We start from the raw sequence: 21,456 nt of genomic DNA on the forward strand, positions 1-21,456 counted from the left end.
CTGATTTATTAATGTTTTATTTTGTTTCAAAATACATTTTTCACATTTTATCTTTATGAATTTTCAAAAGTATTTTATTTGTTAAAGAAACCTGTTCCCCCTGCCCCTCAGTTGCCCTGTTCTCAGGGGGGAAATGATTGCTCCTGACTCCTCCTATGCTTTCTTTTTTTTCTCCAAATTAGCAAACATTTATTAAGCATATGCCAGATCCTGTGCCATAGTCTGCTGTGCCACTTTGGAAAGATCTTGGGACTAAGAACGGGCCTGGGATATAGGTTTTCCCCAACTAGCTTGGTGGCCTTAAGAGAAAACATTTAACTGTAGCATCTCAGAGCAGCTAGAAAGACCCTTGAAGAATATATAGACTTTGCCAGTGGGCCCAAAGCTAGAATAAATTGCTTAAGACTACACAATTGATTGGTAAGTTTCTGGATCTCAGTTTTTCGTCTATAAAATAATGAGGTTCTCCTTGATTGAGCCCTTCAAAGTCTATCTTTGCTTCTCCTCTTATGATGATCTCAGACTAGTCTTACAGTGGGATCTTTATAACTTTGAAACACCAACACAACTCAATTTTTGAAAGAAACAATAAGAAAGAAAGGAAGGGTAAGAAGGAAGGAAGGAAGGAAGGAAGGAAAGAAGGAAAGAAGGAAAAAAAATGTAGCCATCCTTAATTATTTGCTGTTTGGAAACAGTCAACAGGTGTGGAAACTTGGGAGGAGAGGCATTTTTCAGAAACCTCAACTGCTGAGTCATTTCATTTTAGATCCACCGACTCACTGTAAAGCCCACAGCTTCTCTTCCTTTTTCTGTCTCCCAGTTCGTTTGGACAGCTGGACTGAGGTTCAGAAATCAAATTCCTTGCTGGCCCACTTGGCTACAAACTGTTTACAATTTTGTCTCCGAATAGACATGGCATTCTTGTTTTTGCTGATTTGGGGAAATTAAAACTGCTTTTAAGTTACAAAACAGGGATTTTGCTCCCTTGGCTTTTGAGGGCATATTTTCAAGTTGTTGGATCATGTGTTATTCTCTACCCTTCTCTAGCTAAACCAAGAGCATTTCCAAAAAACTTTATAAGGGATAAGTCCCTCCTGATTGCTACCTGAACACTTAGCAGTTACCATGACTGTCCAGTAGAGGACAGTCTTTCATTAAAACATCCTTTTGACATCAGCTCTAAGCATCCTTTAAAATCTCATTTTCATGCTCTGTGCTTTGGAGTAGTAATCCTTCCAGAAAAGGGGGCATATATCCTATGAGTGCATCAATGTACTTCATTCACTTTTCCAGGATCTAAAACTATTTAGCCATTCTAGGGGACATCCTTAGGGATCATCTTCCCTTTCCAAATTTCTTATAGCTCCTTTTCCCTGGGTCTTTCTCGGGCTTATGCATGGAATCTCACAGTTGCAAGGGTTGGCAGAGTCCATCCAGTCCAATTTCTACCTGTTCAGGACTTGAATTTATTTTATAGCATCTCAGACAAGGGTTCCTTTAGCCTTTGGATGAAAATCTTTAGTAAAGGCTCATGACCTCCCCATGCTACTTTGGAAAGCTCTGATTTCCCTATTCCTTGTATTATAGTTGCTTCTTTACTTTTCTTCCTCCACCACTCCCTTATATTATAAGATCCTTGAGACATGAATTGTATTTTATCCACAGAAATAAGCATAATGGTTTGTCTCTAATAGGAACCTAATAAATGTTTATTGAATTGAATCCATGGTTATTAAAGTTCTTATTTCACTGCATGGACTTTTGTGTTATATTTAAAATAATACTAATACATTACAGTCTCTTGAATATCAAAACTTCTTGAGTGAAAGAAATGCCAGATTGGGTTTTGGTTTTTTACAACAAGGGATTAAATTTGGTAGTGGCAGCATAACATTAGTTTATAAGATCATAGATTTATGACTAGAAAGGAACCTTAGAGGTCACCAAATCCCTATCCCTCCATTTAAAAAACAAGGAAATTGAGGTACAGAAGAGTTAAGTGATTTGATCAGGTTCATACAAGTAGTAATTGACTAAGACAGGATTAGAACTCAGATCTTCCTAACTTCCAATGTCATTATCCACTATGCCATCTAATTGTGTCTGAAGTTGTATTTTCCACTGCTCAAAAACAGGATTTCCAGGGAATAGCATAACAGTACTGTTTCTTTAAATAGCCTTTTTCAGGGAGGAGCAGGGCAGTTTAGTAAAGTTTTATGAATATGGCCATTAAGAAACAAGACTTCCATTCAAAATAATTCTTCCATTGTTTTTATAGGACCTCCAGGGCAATAGCAACCTGTGAGAACATTGTTCCCTCATCCTCTGAGGACTTACATTTGGCTCCCACCCCAGCCAATGATACAGTATCACCAGCTTCTCAAAGCCAAGATCTGAAGAAGGACTTAAAAAGGTATTTTGCCAAGTGTGCCTAGGAGCTGACCTCTCAGCAGAACCTTACAAAACTAAAGATGAAAAAGGCTAAAGCAGAAATTCTGTTTTCCTTTTTACCAAATGAAGGCATTTCACTGTGACTCTGGGCAGCAGGCACCAATTTCTCTGGGTGTGATGCTCAGTGTGGCAAATATAGTCTCAGATTTCATCTCTTTGGGCTCAGAATGTGTGATAATTGGGCTTTGCTCTCTGAGTCCCATTTTCATAGAGTGTTCAAAATGAACGATAGAAAAAAGAATAAAATCCATCATTTACATGTAAAATAATTGAGAACTTATTATAAACTTGAAGGCAAATTTCATCTTCCTGTGACATCTCTCAGGATGCCTTGTGCATATTAGACACTCAACAAATATTTCTTAAAATGAATAGAATATGGTAATTATGAATCATTGAATTCGTCGAAGTAGGGTCCCATAAGGAGTTCTTCTGGAGAACTCTTTATTAGCTTAGTTTCAAGTTCAAATTTAAACCAATGTTTATTGAATGTCCTCTATATGAATAGCATCAAGCTAGGTGTGAGTGGATAGAGAGAATCCCAAGCCTTGTCCCTGAAGAGATTATGATCTGTCAGGGGACAGACACAGGAAAGATTAAATAACAGCCAAGGAACAAAAATACCAGAAGTGTCACAAGGCAGTATTTGTTAAGCATCCCATGAATAATACAGAACATGAATGATATAGATAGTCAGAAGAGGTCATCATTGTGGGCTGGTTTGGTCAGGAAGGTATTTATGGAGGAGATGGGACTTGAGTTAGGTCTTGAAGGATGGCTAAGGTTTGGACCGGTAGAGAGGAAGAGAGAATGTTTCAGATGGGGGCAAGCAATGTAAGCAAAGGTCCTGAAGCAGGAATGTGGCCTGGGTATTATAGAAAAATTAATTGTTCAGCTTACTTTACACATGGTTCTTCAGGATTATGTATTAATTAAAAAGATATTGGCTACCTACAAACTATAGTTCATGTTCACCAATTCAGTTATCTTAACTTAATGAGCTTTTATTATATAACCAGAGTGGTGTGAGGCATCAAGAAGGAACTATTGAACTCTGCTCAAGGGCTAGTATTGTTTTGTCTGATTTGAGAAGACAAAATGAGAAATAGTGAGTTGAAATTGCTGAAGCACTTCTTTATAAGGAATAACACCTAACAATTAGAGCTGTCCAAAAGTGGAATGGGCCTTCTTCAGAACAGTGGGTCTGTCGTCACTTGAACTCTTTGAGGGTAGCCTGGATGGATGATGACTTGTTAGAGGTATCATGGAGACTGGATGTCCTTCTAGCTTTCAGATTCTGTGCTGATTTATGTACCGTCTAGTCTAAATTTTGGCACTTTATTTAGTGGAGTAAAGAAGCTTGCATGCTTATAGTTTAGGTTCCGTGTGTTGAATTAAAATGAGATACTCATAGGTCACTCAATAGCTAACAAAAAATCTACTCAATTAGAGCAGCGTGATAACTAAGTTCAGCTTAATGAAGCTTCCTTGCCTAGTTTACCCATCATTTTCTACCAGCCAAGCATCATAGAACCGTTTCAGCTCTTCCTGTTGCCTTGTAGTCAGGCAATGAGAAAGTAACATCAATAATCTGCACCTTTAGTCCCTTGAGCCATTCAAATGTCAGGGATTGTCTCAATACCTTTTTTATTTTTTCTTCTAGCTCTAACTAATTTTGATTTTTTTAAAACCCTTGTACTTCGGTGTATTTTCTCATAGGTGGAAGAGTGGTAAGGGTGGGCAATGGGGGTCAAGTGACTTGCCTAGGGTCACACAGCTGAGAAGTGTCTGAGGCCAGATTTGAACCTAGGACCTCCCGTCTCTAGACCTGACTCTCAAACCACTGAGCTACTCAAATACCTTTTAAGGAAAAATGAATGTGCATTGTGGTGGGAGGAGTTGGGTGGTAGTGGTGGTGGTGGAGGAGGAATTTAATAAATTGTTCTTACCACAAGTGATAAAACTTATAAATCTTAGATCACAATATAATAGACTGTCAGAGTTGGCTTGGAATTCAGAGCTCACCTAGTATAATGTCTTCATTTTATACATGAGGAAACTTGAAGCCTACATCTACTCACTATTGACATAAGACTTCTAGAGACACTATACCTAACCTAAGTATCCCATTTATTTTAGCCCCTGTGGTGACAGAAATCAGGGCTTCCCACATTCTAAAACTAGTGCAATTTCACTGGTCTAGTTGATGTGCTTGTGGTAATATCTCTTGATTCCAGCTTTCTATGTTGTTACCATCTGCAACATCATAGTGCCAACTCTGAATTATCAGAAGCCCTAATCCTTGACCTTTTATTCCAAATGGCCCTTTTATTTTTACCTTCTTGTGGTGCTCATGAAGTTTTCAAAGTAGATTTTTTTTTTAACATGTGAGGAGGTGAATTCATTTCACTGAAACTTTCATTATTCACCAGGGCAATGGGAAGGCTATGGACCTCATTGGTGTTTATGATCTTGATGATTCATTCTAGATCAGTTCAAGTTTCAAGCCAATATTTGCCCCTTTGGGGGTATAGCAACTTTTTCTTGCATCATCTGTATAAGGGCTGCTGAAGTTTATTTCTTTCCTTTCCCTTCTTTGGGAGGATGAAGGCATTTATCCTGCCTCTCTGAGCTCCGGGTGAGTCTTTATACAGAATCAGCAGATGTTGTGATGCATAGCTATCCCCAGTGACTTCCTGTCACCAACAAGCCCATACATTTTAGTCAATCCAATATCTGCTGCAGAAATCATGACATCATTCCATATTTTGAGCTGAAATTTGGGCTTTTCTCCAGGAATTTTCACACTCCCCCTCTATGATAACTGATATTCATTAGGCCACAAGACTTATAAGATTCAGAAAAAACAGATGTGGCACAGAGGGAGGTGGGGGAGTTATATAGTAAAGAGAAAGAGAGTTCAAGTCGCCATGCCTTCTGAATCAAATGTGACTGAAGCCAAATCACATCTCAGGAGAAAGATAACTCACCTCTGGGAATGATTAACAGTTGAGCACCTCAAGGGACTCAGATGTGTTGAGAAATGTAAGATGGCCACTATGTGGCTTGTTGCCATTATTCTATCATTTCTGCTCAGAAGGGAAGAAAGTAAATTAATTATTGCTAGACCAGAGAAATTGGCTTGACCTCTTGTAACAGAATGAAGTCAGACAAGAACATCTGGTGGAAAGAAATGAAGGAAAAGGAGATCCAAGGGCCTCCCTTTATTAGATAGAAAAGTCTAGCCATTTTCCTTTTCTGGCACACTAGGTCCTTCTGACAAAATGGCTAAAGAGTATTTCCACATGAATGGGAATAAAATGTTTGAGTCAAAGAAACCAAATAACAAATACAATTCTTGAAGTTCCCAGGTTGTGATTCCCTCTTCTTTCTGCAGGTGAATTATATATCCAAAATAGTTTTTTTATTTTAATAGGAAGACTTAGGTTAATAGGATTTCTTAGCTTAAGAGGAGAACTCAGAAATTTATTAAATAAGGTTAGGCACATAAAGTTTCTTGTAAATGTGAAGTTCCATATGAGTGAGGTATTATCATTATCATTATCATTATTATTATTATTATTATTATTATTATTATTATTATTATTATTATTATTATTAACAAAGCAAAGGTAGAGGGGGATTGGCAGGGATTTAAAATAGTCCTGGAAGAAATAATAATATCAACAATAATTAAGAGTGTTGACAAATGACAAAATCATGCAAATGTGACTATGGAAACCAGTGACTTTATGCTAGCAATTCAGGACCAGGTAATTTCCATAAGAAAGTAAAGGAAAATTATCCTGAAGTCTCCTAGACTTACAGAATAATGCAGAGCCTATAAAGAGATGATAGAAACTTTGTAGGATATTGCTGTTGATGGCAAAAATATTGCAACTACAAAACGTCTAGCAGAACACAACCAATTGGCCAAAATTATGCATCAGAAGCATGCTAATAAACTAATAGCAAATATAGTTCTCAGAATATTTTTGAGAATTAATTAAACCATGTGGGAGCTAGAATATCATTATAGTGGGAATTATTGTCCACAATCACCCAGACACAATGCTGATCAATAATAATTTGAAAACAATACTTTTAGTAGCTCTAACTATAATAAATACCTATAATCTCCAAATGACACAGAATTAAAAACTCTCAATTCAGAGAGATATAGTGAAGAAATCAGGTCAGATCAGGATGGGGTACATATCAACCTGCTATCCTGCCTTTGTAAGATTTAAAATTAATTTTCAATACTTGAAGTATTATATTTTATAAAGTTTATTGTCTGACAAAATAGAACCACATGACTAAGTTTTCTTCCTGTTCAGAAATTCCCCAATCCGCTAAAGCTGCTGACAAGAAGGAAAAGAGAGCTAGACCAAGAACTCCACCCCATTTATATCCTGTCTATGTCAGCACATAATGACAGGAAGTGAGTGGGGTTCTGAGAATCATAGTTTTGCTGGGGAGTGTAGTTTTTAGGGTAACAGATTTTAATTACACAATCCCCCCTCAGATCCTTTGGAAGACTAGTCTCCCCAATGAATCTTGTAAACATAACCAACTTATAAATTACAATAATTTGGGGGTAAAAAGGAAAGAGAACAAAACCAATGATTCTAGGTGCATTGACAAAAAGCCAATTAGGGGGCAGTCCCCTTCAGCATAAGAGTATATATACAAGATAAATGTGTTACAAACCCCCCATAGTTCAATTTCTCTACAACCCAAAGTTCATTCTGGATCTTTCGATGTAGTGTGAGGTTTCTACAGGCATCTCCACGGTGACTTCTCCAAGTAGTTCACTTCCTGGATTCTAGGAGGTAGCAAGTTTCTTAACTTGGAATTTTTCTCAAACAAAGGTTTTAAATCTTGGATTTTTGTGAAAATATTATCCTCCCTAAAGGGGATGTTGATCAACACCCAGGTCATCTCAGAATACATTAATTTTCACTAAGAAAACAGTTTTTTAAAAAAAACAGTAGTATAGCAGCTAATTCAAGAAAAACTTTTGCCACCAAGAATCTAGATCATTTTGGTGAAGATTAAGCTGAAGGGTTAAAAATCATCCAAAAGCTACTTAGACTTCATGGGAAAATGCTCCCTTTTTGGAGCCCTCCAGACTCCCTAGGAAGGAAGGAATTTTCCCTAGGAAAATTTTCCCAGCTTCTCTGGTATGAAACTGTAACAGCCATAAAAGGCATACCTTTATATGTCTTATCCATTACATTTTTATAAATGCGGAGGTGGGGATATAATAATGCTACAGCACTTCACTTCAGCTACTAAATGAACCCTTAGTTCTTGTTACAAACAACTCAAAGGTACTTTTACAATGGTATCTTCTCCAGTCCAGGCATAGGGGAAAGTGTGCAACTGAATATATAGTTAATAGCCAAAACACAGTAGCTTAAAATGATTCAGTGTAACAGAACTTAACAAACAAAAAAAAACCCCTAAAATAAGCAATCAGCAAGTACAATATATGTGACAGGATACATGCACTGAATTCAAGAGTCCTTTTTTCCAATTCCTATACAGAGACTTCCATAAAACAATGGAGTCTGCAAAGGCTTAAAAATTTCACCTCCAGACTCTTTAAGGTTCCTTCCCTTCCCCAGAATCATTATTCATTTAGTTTCCTCTTGTCACACCTCTGGGATCTCCCATAGTGAGGGAGAACTCTGAGCTGAACATAGTGTGGAGGAATCCCATATCGGATGTATTGTAGAGACTGGGCAGGCCAGAACAAGGGGGTATATGGAGATGAATCTCTCCTCGCAATCGCAAAGACCAGTGCAGCCAGAACAGTAGGAGGAAAAGACATCCTAAAACTGGAAGCTTTTTGAGATAGGAAATGCACTGCTCTTTCATAGTGTGAGCCCTGCTTGCAATTCTACTTCCTGTTTGGAAGAGTAACCTTCCTTCCCCTTAAGGGTAAAATGCTAGGGAGCAGCTTGCTTCCCCTGCCACTTGGACAGGGAGTTAAGAGGGATTGCCTAAGGGAAACACACCTGGACTTCCAAGGCAAGCAGTGAGCAAGCCCTCAGTTGGCAATATAAGGGAAAGAGGGATATTATACTTTCCAAGCAGGAGCAGGCAGCTGGGACCATCCAGGGAATTAGCAGCAGGAAGCAGGATCAGCAGCTCTGAAGAGAGTTCCCTGGAATGGGGTTGGGGGTGTGTGAAATGCTGTGGCAAGAGAAATGTGGTTTCTTTTCAAACTTATCTATTAAGAGAGAATTAAGGGTTTCTCAACCCTACTTATGGCCACGATAAATGTAAGATTAAAATTAAAGTTGAATGCTTGAAGTATTATATTTATAAAGTTTATTATCTAACAAAATAGAACCATATGACTAAGTTTTCTGCCTGCTCAAAATGCCCTCTTCACCAAAGCCACCGACAGGAAAGGAGAGATGCGAGACAGACCTCCACCGAATTAATATCCTGTCTACCTCAGCAGGTAACAACAGGAAGTGAGGGGTTCTGAGAATTGTAGTTTTGCTGGGAATTGTAGTTTTGGTGGGGATTGTAGTTTTTAGAATAACAAATTTTTTAAAAATTTAAACATTTATTAATAATCATTTTTAACATGGTTACATGATTCATGCTCCTACTTTCCCCTTCACCCCCCGCACTCCCCCCACCCATGGCTGACGCACATTTCCACTGGTTTTGTCATGTGTCCTTGATCATAGAATAACAAATTTTAATTATATACCTTTCAGAAGTTATCCTGAAGCTGCTTTCAGAAAACCTATAGATTCTGAAGTCAGAAAGACCCACCTGTCTAAATTCAAATCTGGCCTCAAACACATACTACCTGTGTGACCATCACCAAATCACTTATACCTGTTTATCTTAGTTTCTTCATTTGTAAAATGAGTTGGAGAAGAAAATGACAAGCCACTCCAAATATCCTTGAGATGAAAACGCCAAATGGGGTCACAGAGAGTTGGATATGACTGAATATGAGTATACATAGCAAAACTTTAATTCAATTACAGAAAAGTTCTTTTATCCACTAATTAACAGAAGGTTAAATACTTTTAAGTAATAGGATAGCACCTTGTCTCCAGATTGTTTCTATCTGAAGCCCCCTGAAAAAGATGAGATGAATTAGATAATAATATAATGAGATTCATGTTTCTCTAGTACTTTACATGTTTACAAAACAATGTCTGTGCAATAGTTTTGTGAGGAAGGCAGGACAAATGTCATTCCTCATTTTACAGATGAAAAAACTGACTCAGAAAGGTCTAATGACTTTCCAGTGATGTCAATGCTAGTAAATACTGGAATTGAGATTCAAGACCAAGCCTTTTGTATATGACTACCTTCTTATGACGCCACTTTTAATGACCACATGAAATGTCTGCATTAGGTAGGCTTGAAATATTTATTCATAGATCATGGAATGGGGAACTATAGGGTCTAATCCATGTCAGAATGTATTTACATAAATGATGTTTTAATCATTGTCTTAGTCTTATCCCAGCTGTTATATGACAGAGAACTAATTAATACATTGTGCAATATTACCATTTTAATGAGACAGAGAAAATGCTCTTCAATGTCAGATTTCAGAGTTCCTTGTTGACTTAGAATATATTGATTTTCCTAAGGTTTTGTAAACAGTGCTATCCAACTAGGAGTCTTGTAGGTTGGTGGAATAATTTGGAGAGGTTATTGGTATCATAGGATTAAATGATTTAGACTTAAAAATGATCTTTTTGATAATCTGGTCTAACTCCCTCATTTTATAGATGACAAAACTGAGGCCTAGGTAATGAGTAGCTAAGTTGATATATGAAACCAGATCAACAAGATGTTGGTCATTTAGCCAATAAGATCTTATTATAGGCAGCTAGGTGGTTGCTGTCAGGAAGACCTGAGTTCCTGTCTAGCCTCAGACACTAGCTATGTGCCTTTGGGCAAGTCTCTGCCTCAGTTTCTAAACCTGGAAAGTGGAGATAATAAATCTTACTTCCCAGTGGGCAAGTTAATTATCTGCCTCAGTTTCTTCAGCTATAAAATAGCACCTATGACAGCTAGGTGATGTAGTGGATAGAGTGCTGGGTCTGGAGTCAGGAAGACTCATATTCCTGAGTTTGACTCTGATCTCAGACACTAACTGTGTGACCTTGGGAAAGTCACTTAATCCTATTTGCCCCAGTTTCTTCATCTGTAAAATGAGCTGGAGAAGGAAATGGCAAATTAGTCCAGCATCTTTGCCAAGATAACTTTGAATGGGTCACAAAGAGAGACAATACTGAATAATGACAAAACAAAGCTTATTATGTGCCAGGCACTGGGCTAAGCCCTGGGAGCGAAAAGGAAAACAAAAACACTCTCCCAACTCAAGAGGAGCACATGCTACCTTTATTTACTAAGTGACTTGATAAGTTCACCTCTTTGGGATTTCTTCCACCTCTAGTAAAATGAAAGAGCTGGACTGGATTTACTTCAAATTCAACAAAAAATTACTAAATATCTATAATATGCAAGGAGCTGATGATATAAAGACAAATGAAACTATATGTGCCCTTAAGAAACCCACATTCTGCTGAGGGAGGGAATACAACATGCGTACATATGAGTAAATAGAGAGTGTTTTAAAATAACTACAGGAGGGAAAGAACATAGGAAGTGACTTTTTAGGAAGAAGCACTTGAGTGATGCTTCAAAGAAAGCTGGAGATTTTATGAGGAGTGAGAAGGAAAGGCATTGCAGGCAAGGGGCGGGGAGGGGGGAGCAACTGGACAAGCCAAAAAAGAGGGCAAAACACAAATCAATACAGTTTTCTTAATGATGATCTCTAAAGCTTCTGTCAGGCTCAACGTTACCTGATTTTTTTCTTCCTGCAAAGGTTAATGAAATGTTGGGCCCAGGTATTTACCTGTCATCCTGTGTGGACTGTTTGTCCAAGGCATGCCATTTTTTTGGGAAAAGCTCAAAATAAAAAATAGTGAGAGAGCATCTAGCTGCCCTCATTGAGTGAAAGTCATCCAGTCTGGATATAGTGCATCCTAGTAAACTGAATAGACTAGTGGATGTGATTGCTGAGCTCCTTACTTGGCAAAAACAACCAAACAAAGAAAACTAAGCCCATGAAGAATAGGAATGGGGCTGAAGAAGAAATGGAGACCAAAATATTGTCCTTATTTTCCAGGAGAGTGAAGAGGTTGAGATTTTCCAGCTGTGCAAAAGCTGTTGACCTTGACTTCTATTCCTAGCAGAATGCTAGCACTTGTATTTTAAAAGTGGTTTGTGCACATTTAGAAAGGAAAGTGCTGATCCCTAGGAGCCACAGGTCACATGCCAGGATAACTCTATTTCCTTTTCTGATAGGATGATTAGATGAGTAGATTATAAGGATGCCACATATTTAGTGTACCTGGATTTCAATAAGATGGCTTGTTTGTAAAATTTGCAGACAACATAAAGCTGGGAGAGAAGTTAACATAGTATGTAACTGAGCAAGGAGCTGGAATTCTTGATAGGCTAAAATAATGGGCCAAATTGAATAAGCTGAAATGTAATAGGTCCAAGTACACTAGAATTTTAAAAAATCAATTGTATAAATAGATAGGTCTGGGACAAGGTGAACACTATTAGACAATTTGTATGAAAAAAGGTCTCAAAGTTTTTGTGGAATGAAAGTTCAGTATAAAGAAATAGTTAAATATGTTAACCTAAAAAGCTAAAACGATTGTGGACTACCATATATTTTGAGAAATTGCTTATCCAGAATAAAAGATGTGCAATTGCACAATAGATTCTGCTCTAGCCAGTCAACTGTAGTATGTTTGTCTACTTCTGGGCACTCTATTTCAGTGGTTTATCTACCATTTGACAAAACTAGGTCATGTCCAGAGGAATGCATTATGATTTTGAGAGTTCTAGAGGCTCTACCAGGTGAAGAATGGTGGAAGGAACTGAAGTGTTTAGCATGGAGAAGAGAAAAAAAAATGGAAGTGGGACATGAGAGTTGGTATTTCAAAGATTGTCATGCAGGTAAGGGCCTTATTTGATGGGCTCATGACAGAGGTGACAATTAAGAATAATGGATAGAGGTTGCAGAGAGATTTTGGCACAATATAAAACTTTTTATATATAGCTATCCAGGAGTATAAGAGGTAGTCATAGGAGAGAGCAGGTTCTACCTCTCTAAGTGGAAAACAGTGTCTTTAGTTAGAGGATGCTTGATCACTGGTCATGAATGTTACAGAGAGTGTTCTCAGGTAGCCTTTGAGGACCCTCCAATGCTGAGATTCTGTGATTTTTGGTGTCTGTGGCTGGTCTCTTAATTGGCAATTAACACATTTATCTTTCCTGGGGGTGTTACATTTCATTATGGATTCTTTCACGGGTTTCTTTTCTTTAAAGGTCCTCACAATTTTCCTGTTGAGTATCTGTCTGTCACATCAGGAAATCACTATAAACCTGTGTGCCAAATCTTATTTAACTTGTATTTAGAATATTTTGTGGCAAGGAGAATGTAATGAAAATAGGGATGCAGGTTACATTCTCTTGCCTGCTCATTCTCTTGAGACTTGCTCTATCCCACCCCAAATGAGAAGGAATGGAGTTATTCTTACTGATCACTTTCTAGGAGCATAGAACTTGCATGCCCCACCCCTTGCGGAGCCAACAGGTGATCTGGGCAACAGTGAATGGATATGCCTTGGAAAGGTGTCTAGATTTTCTCAGGGGTACCTGCATAGCTACAGCTATGGGTACCCCATAGTGTTTGGGATATAGTTACTCTGGGACAGGGGCTGAGACCAGGCTCAGAAGGAAGAGATTGGGAAGCTTGTTTAACAGAAGGAGTGTTAATGTGGAGGGAATGTTTGCATTGGAAACAAATCCTGCATTTTGCTTTTGATACCACCTATATTCTCTCCCTTTTCTTGGTTTATCACCTGTCTTTGAGGTTAAGATATAGCTTGAGAATACTGGTTTAGACCAATAGGCCAAATAAAGCAAGATGCCTGCCCCCCCAGAGGGCAGTAGTATATATCCTAATTAAAGGATTAGTACCCAAAGGTGAAACACCCATTTTAATTACAAAAATAAAGTTATTAAAGGACAGTGAATATCTCAAGATCAAATATAGTGTTACTGCATACATGGGTGAGAGCATAAGGGATAGGAAGTGTCTATTCTCCATTTTCCCATATTTAAAGGGGGAATAGATATTATCCTGCAACTTCTACTTTTCTTCTAAGACAGGCATATTCCTTTGAATTCATAGGCTCACCTGAAGGTACTGAAAAGAGATGATGAGGCATTCATAAAATGAGTCAACTTTAAGAGTGGCAAGAAAAGTGAATTCCAAAGTAAAGGAAGGAAACTAATACAATATTAATTTTAGATGATCCCTCTGTGTACTGGACTTTGCAGAGGTACCAAGGAAGACAAGTATCACTAGAATATTCCCCTTATGGGATTTTTCACCATCAGTAGTTGGACAGAGGTATCTTTAGCAATCACATCAGTGTCCAAATGGGTGCAATTGATATCATTAAAGCAAGACATGAGCCAGTGACTTGTGCTCTCAGGAGTGTGAAGTTATGAGTAATATGAATATAAGTGGAGCAATTAGGACCTTCCTGTCTGTTTTGGAACATTTTTATTCTTTGGTGGTATATTATATAGTTCTGCTTGTGATTTGCCTTTTTCCTGGGTTACTGGGAATCACTGGCTCATAGATTTTGAGCAGGGAAGGGATCTCAGAGGCCATGTTATCCAACTCAGTCATTTTACAGATGAGGAAACAGATCCACAGAAGTAAATGACTTGCTTAAGGTCTCACAAATACTGTCAGAGGTGAGATTCTGTTACTCCAGAGCTAGTGCTGTTTCCTCTGTTCTTTACTAACTCTTGTTTATATATTCTGTCCTAAGTTATTGATAAGAGAAAAGTAAAGTTTTGCTCCTTACTCCCTGAAGACAGCTTTGCTAGTATCAAGCTGTATGCCTTTATCCTTGCCTTTGTAACCAAGCATCATCACCTGAAGGGACAAACTCCCAGGATCACAGATTCATCTCTTTCGTTTGACACAGTCCCCAAACCAAAAAACACTTGGTTTCCATTCATTCATTCCATAAATATTTGTTGAGAATGTGCTACATTCAGGGCACTGTTTTGGAGGGATTCAACACTTCAAAATGGGGAATGGTCACAGCATCTACTTTGACATTAATTAAAACAGTAATTTGGAAATCAATGAGTTAATAGTGTAGTCCAGAGCCCTTTTTTTTTCTTTCCAGTATCTTATGGGAAATGTTTTTGGTTCATAGTTTAGGTTTTTATGTGTTGCCTAATAGTATGGTATAGTATAGACAAGAACAATAATCTGAAGGGGAACAGGCACTTATTAAGCACCTACTATTTGCCAGACACTGTGCTGATTGTTTTACAAATATTATCTTACTGAATCCTCCCAACAACCTTGGGTGCCATTATTTTTTTATTTTTTTATCTTAAAAAAATTAATAACATTGCACATAAGTTTCCTAAAGTTATATGATCCAGTTTGTTTCCCTTCCTTCTTCCCTCCCTGCCCCAGAGCTGGCAAGTGATTTAATCTGGGTTATACATATATTATCTTGGGTGCCATCATTGGCAGGATAGGAGAGACATGATTGTAGCAACAGGAATAATTGAAGGTGCCATTATTATCTCCATTTTATAGTTGGGGTAAGTGATTTGCCCCCAGAAGTTTAGGTGCTGTTGTTTCAATCACTATTCTTTGTGACCCCATTTGTGGTTATCTTGGGAAAGATACCAGAATGGTTTGTCATCTCCTTCTCTAGTTCATTTTGCAGATGAGGAAACTGAGACAGAAAGAGTTGAGAGTAGTAGGGACTGACCCAGGGTCACACAGCTATTAAGTGTCAGAGATCAGATTCAAACTCAGGAAAATGAGGCTTCCTGGCTCCAGGACCATTCTATCCATTAGCTGCCATAGGAGCTATTATTTTACAGTTTTACATTTTACAAGTGGAGGAAGCTGAAGCAGACCCAGATTGGAACTCGGGTCTTCCTGACTTTACAACCCACTGTACCACTTAGCTGACTTCCAACTTCAACACTTAACAGCTGGGTGACCTGGGCAAATCACTTTCTCTCTGAGCTTCAGTTTCAGTATCTATTATAGTAGAAAGCTCTCTGTCTGTGGAGTCAAGATCTGGGTTTCAATTCTACCTTTAACACTACCTGTGGGACCTTGTGTAAAACACTTAACCTTCCCGGACTTGATTTTCATCTCTAAAATAAGAGGGTTAGACTTGTTAGCCTCTAAGATCCCTTCTGCATTTAGAGATATATAATACTAATATTTCCACCTGAAAATTAGGATGTGTCTGTGTGTTTGGAGGAGAGAAATATATCTGTACCTTGCCATTCTCCCAGGATTGCGGTAAGGAAAGTACTTTGTAAACTCTAAGTTGCCATTCAGACATAAGCTATTAATAGTGCTAGTACCCAGCATGGACCTGGCCATCTCAGAAGCCAAGCAATCTATTTGAGATAACCATGCACTTAGGAAAAACATATCTTTAGAAGATAGAAGCTTGGGACCAAGCCACAATTCTTTGTAGCCAGGACATTCTTTTTTGAAGTGGTATTTGGAGGCAAGCCAAGATTGAGTCTCTAAAGAAAAGAAAGGAAGGTGGTAGGTGGGCTTTTAGGAGAGAGAATAGAAAAACTAGAAGGAAGGCTAAAGCTAGGATAGGGTTAAAAATTCTCTCTAGAAGCCTGTCAAAGAGCCCCAATTTATCTAACAGGCATCTCTTTCCTGGTTGAATTAATTCTGACTTCTCTTGGGAATATTTAACAAAATCCCTCAGATTATTAGCATTTGGGGGTGTGGCTATAAGGCATTAGCATGAGGACTACTGAGACTGCTACACCCCACAGCTGAAACAGGGACAGACCACAGATTCTGGCCTAAAGGGACTTTCCCACCAGAAGAAGCATCTTTATAACAGCTGGAGGCAGTCTTAGCTGAGGTCACTCTTTCCTTTGGGCATTTGCTCAGAGGCTGGTGGAAACTTCCTTCCTTGGTGGCACATCAAGGTAGGATGTTTTCTATTAGATATGGAGATTAGTTGAGTGTAGTTTATTTGAACTGGTTCTGATTGGGGGAAATCTGGGACCAGAGTTAACTGGGGTGCCCTAGAAGCAACTGGAAATTTCATGGGGAATCTTGCATTTGTTGGGGTTGGCAGAAGGACTTTATTTTTTTCTTTCTTTAAATTTTTTTTAAATATTTAAATTAAAAATTTTTTAACCAATTACATGTAATAACAAATTTCACACAAGTTTTCCCAAGTTATATGATCGAACTTATCTCCCTCTCTTGTTTATCTTCCCCCTCTGTGCTGGCAGGTGATTCAATCTAGGTTATACCTGCATTATCATGCAAAACATATTTCCATATTGTTCATTTTTGTAAATGAGTAATTTTATAAAACCAAAACCCCAACACATAAACCCAAATAAACAATGAAAAATTGTAAGCTTTTATCTGCATTCTGACTCCAACAGTTCTTTCTCTGGAAGTGAATAGCATTCTTTATCATAAGTCCCTCAGAACTGTCCTGGATCATTGAATTGGCAGAAGAATTTTAGAAATCATCATCTAACCTCCTTCCCCTTTTTCAGAAGAGGACATTGAAGATAAGAGGTGGAATTCAGCATAGTTCATTGGAAAGAGCACTGAATGTGGAATCTTAAGACCCAGGTGCAGATCTTTTCTCTGTTATTACTGGGTGATCTTGGGCAACTTTCTTCGACTTTGGGAATTTTAGCTTCCTCTTCTTCAAAATGTTTAAGTGAAGATGGAGAAGAATTGTGATGCTGTGGTTAGATTACTGACTGGAGTTTAGAAGACTCTAATCAGAGTTTTACCTCTGTCCTTTATTACGTGACCTTAGACTCAATTAGCCACTCTGGACCTCAGTTTCCTCATCTGTAAAGGAAGGGATTGTATTAGATAGCCTCTAAAGCTGTGATCCCATGATTTGATGACAAGGTTCTTTCCCAATCTCAGTCTCTCTTAGTTTCTTACAGTTAGAATCATGGCACCATAGTGCCAGATCTGACAGGGATCTTGGAGATAATTCAATTTCTCATCATATTTAAGGAAACTGAGACAAAATGAAGCTAAGTAATGTGTCTGAGATCACACACCTATACAGGCAGAGCCTGACAGGCCTTGAACCCAGATCTCTTAAGTTCTAATTCAGCCTTAGTTCTACTACACACTTCTCTTTTAAAGATTTCAAATCTCAATTCTCTTTCTAATGTTGCAGAGCTTCTTATTATTTATCCCTTCTTCTTTTGTGCATAATCAATCAGAAGATGAAGCAAATGGGGTCAATTGCTTTAGGCCCAAGTAATCTTCCTGTTGATACAATCATGTCACTCCTATCTTCAAGGGAAGCTGGGTGGCTCAGTGGATAGAGCCAGGCCTAGAAATAGGAGTTCCTGGGTTCAAATATGGTCTCAGATACATCCTAGCTGTGTGACTTTGGCCAAATCATTTAACCCTCATTGCCTGGTTCTTACCACTCTTCAATACTATCAGTGTTGATCTTAGTATTAGTACCAAAGGTAAAGAATTTAAAGGAAAAAAATAACTTCCAGTAGCTCCCCATTGCTAAATAAAATATGAACTCCTGTCATTTTTAAGGCCTTTTACTATCTGTCTCCAGTCTGACTATTTAGCCACATTATTCTCTATGTTCCAGTCAAACTGTCTTCTTTTCTTATTCTATAGTCTCATTGGTCCATACTGTTGCTCAAATCATCCTCCCCTCCTAGAAAGGTCTCCTTTCTTCTGCTTCTATCTGTCTATTAAAGTCCTTTCCTCCCTTCAAGGTGCAACTTAGTTTTAACTCTCTCATTAGATCCTTCTTTGACTACTCCTCTCAAAGGGAAAGAGATCCATCTCTCTTTAAATGCCTCAGATCCCTTTGCCTGGATTTCTCCTTGGAATTTAATGTCAGTTGACCTTGTATCTTTAATTTGTACATTTTTCCTCTATCAGAACTGAGAGCAGAACTTATGGTGTACCTATTTTCCCAATACCTGGAAGTTCATAAATATTTGTGGAATTAATGCTGAACTCCAAGAAAAATAAGCTGAAGGCTCTTAAAGTTGTTACTATTCCTGCCCTGCCCTATATTCTTAATCCTTCTACAATCATTCCACCCATGTTTATTATTTAACTCTCCTCAGAATATTTTAAATTGTTTTCAGCTGAGCCTTTGAAAGCACAGAAAAAATCCTCAACCCTTTTTAAAGCCTTAAGGACTCCCCCATTGTATTTCCCATCATCCCATCCTACTCATGGCCATGACCACACTGCATATATCTTCAACAAAAAATGACCTCAAATGTGTAAAATTGCTTTCTTTTGAAACTGGTTCAGGGTTGACATTTTTAGAATGGAGAATACATCTATGTCCAGAGGGAAGTAATAGCCTCTTGATAAAGTTCGTTGTCAACAAAGTGATAATTGGCACTTTGTTCCCTTTTATACCAATCAGTGAAAGGACTATTGTCCATCAGATCAGAGTTTATATAATATCTATATAGATTAGGTCGCGAACCATGGCCAGTGAGAATTGAGGCAGAGAATACTAGGGGTTGCTTTTAGCTTGTTTTCTAAAAGATTCATTTAATGCTGTTTTGTTCCTAAAGGGAATCACCTCACTATAGCTTTAAAGTTCTCCCCTTTAGGAAAATTGGGGAGATGTGGGCTGGAATTGTTTTACCAATAAATATAAGCTATACCACTTTTGTTGTCCCCCTTTTTTGTATAAACCTATGGAAATTTTAGGTTTTCTTTGAAATTATTGTTAGGAAAATTTATTTTTTCAAGTTGGCAGTAGATATATTAGCCTGAAAATATGAACATGATAGAGATTTAACATGAAAATAAAACTTTTATGTTTACAATTCTGCAGACATTTACAGAATATGAAGACATCTGCCATGGACTCCAGGCCCTACTGGTTTTGCTTCCTTAATATTAGGGATCCCCAGTTCCATCTAACCACTTACTAGTCATATTAGTTTTACAAAATATTAGAAAGAAAAAAAATACATATTCTCCACACCCACTTAAAAATGGAAAATGAATGGTTTCATTTAAAAAACATATTCAACTCATATTTTTTGCCAAACCATCTAAAAGTATCTTATGCCCAGGCCCTTGCTCTTTGACTGTATATCTTCTGCATAATGAGACCTTGAAGTGGAGAACCCTGAAATGCCTCAATACAATGAGGAAATGGAGTAAGATATTCTTCTAAGAAGGTTTCCAAGGAGAGAGGAGACTTATCCAGATGTTTATATATCAGTTTTCAACTGCTTCATGAATTTTCAAAGAAGACAAAGGAAATCTGTTACAGCAAGTTGTCTTTTTCTTTTCTTAAGAAAAATAGTATTTTAATAAGGTTTAAGCCTAGAATTTGACTTAGACTTTATGCTAGAATCTCTCAAACCCTTTAGAAATCAACACTCCACCCCCAAAAAAAACCAAAACCCCAAAAACAACAACAAAAAAAAAACAAAAACAAAAGAAAACTGTCATGAGAGATGAAATTGAGAATAGCGTGACTTACGGTCCAATTTCTCTACTCTCCTCAGGTTAGAGTCTCATTACAACCAAGGTTCTTATCTTTCAGAGCTTGCTGGAAATGACATGAAAGTGATTCATTAGGTAGTGAGAAAAACTAGTTAGTAAACAAGAACCTTATCTCTTTGATTCTTGTGGAGCACACAAGCTAAAAGGTGGGGGGATAGGGTCATAGGGTTTAAAATTTTTTTGTGTCTGAATTGAACTAGATGACTGCTAAAGACCCTTCATATTCATAAGGCTATTAAAGTTAGAGCTGGAAGGGACTCCCTTCTTCTGAATTTCATGTCTAATAAAGTTTTTTTCCCCTTAAAGGCCCAATTTAGATTTTCCTTCTTCCATTCTCTTCTTCCTCCATTCTCCTCTTCCTCCTACCCTTTGGTGAAATTGATTAGCCTCTTCTTACCTGGACTTCTCTTTTGCATTTATTTCACATTTCCTTACATCAAAGGTCACTTGGTTTAACCCTTCCCTTGTATGGATGAGAATAGTAAGGTCCAGAAAAATAAAAACATTTGCCCAAAGTCATGCAGGTAATAGGTGGAAGAGCTAGGATTTAATTCAGGTCCTCTGAGTTAACATCTGTCTTTTCTCACTATCCCACACTGACTCTATCATATAGAATATAATAGCATGTGTAAGACTGATAAATAAAGTAACTATCAGTCAATGTATTGCCCATTACATTAATGCTAAGGCTGAGAACCATTTCAGTGGTATACTTTTCAAAAGTTTGTATAAAACTACTAAGTTTCTTCACCTCTTTCTAGATAAGTAGATTAGACAGGAAGAAACCACATAATACACAGTTGCATTTATTTGCTTAGTACAAAATGGTCCATAACAAATTAGAAAAAATCATAAGCATCTGTTAATTTTTACAATAAGCACATCCATAACATTTTTTCTATCAGCTAGGTGGCATAATTCCATCAAAGTACCAACTGGGATGACCTGTTGTCACAAATGGATCATCTCCACATGATCTTGGTTTCCAGAGGAAAAAAGAAATTGGCATTCTAAAGTAATGACAACAGCAATCATAGCTAATGTTTACATAGTGCTTTAAGGTTAGCAAAGTATCTTATAGATATTATTTCATTTGACCTGAATGTGTTTTTAAAGTATCCTGCTTTACTTAATGTTGTATTAGTGATTACAAAGAAACCCACCTGCCCTTCTGCATTTGTTATAAAATATGGAGATATTTTACTGTTTAAAATGCAGTCCACACACTTAGGTTAAGATATAAATAGAGGCAATGATGCTATTTCAAATCCCAGGAATTCTGGGCTGGTGTGGTCTGGAACCTGGGAGTTTTTAGATTTTTTAGA

General features: G+C 37.7%; 1 protein-coding gene across 4 annotated transcripts in view; it reads left to right on the top strand.

Moving 5' to 3' along the window:
• The window catches only part of TACC2 (transforming acidic coiled-coil containing protein 2), a 213,406-nt gene that overhangs the window by 74,734 nt on the left and 117,216 nt on the right, over positions 1 to 21,456 (top strand). For all 4 annotated transcript variants that reach the window (XM_044665637.1, XM_044665638.1, XM_044665639.1 and 1 more), the window contains one exon: positions 2,279 to 2,413. In XM_044665637.1, the coding sequence (XP_044521572.1) occupies positions 2,279 to 2,413 (135 nt within the window). The remainder of the gene's footprint in view (positions 1 to 2,278; positions 2,414 to 21,456) is intronic.

Source organism: Gracilinanus agilis, chromosome 2 (assembly GCF_016433145.1).
Source record: "Gracilinanus agilis isolate LMUSP501 chromosome 2, AgileGrace, whole genome shotgun sequence".
In the NCBI taxonomy this organism is placed as follows: domain Eukaryota; kingdom Metazoa; phylum Chordata; class Mammalia; order Didelphimorphia; family Didelphidae; genus Gracilinanus; species Gracilinanus agilis.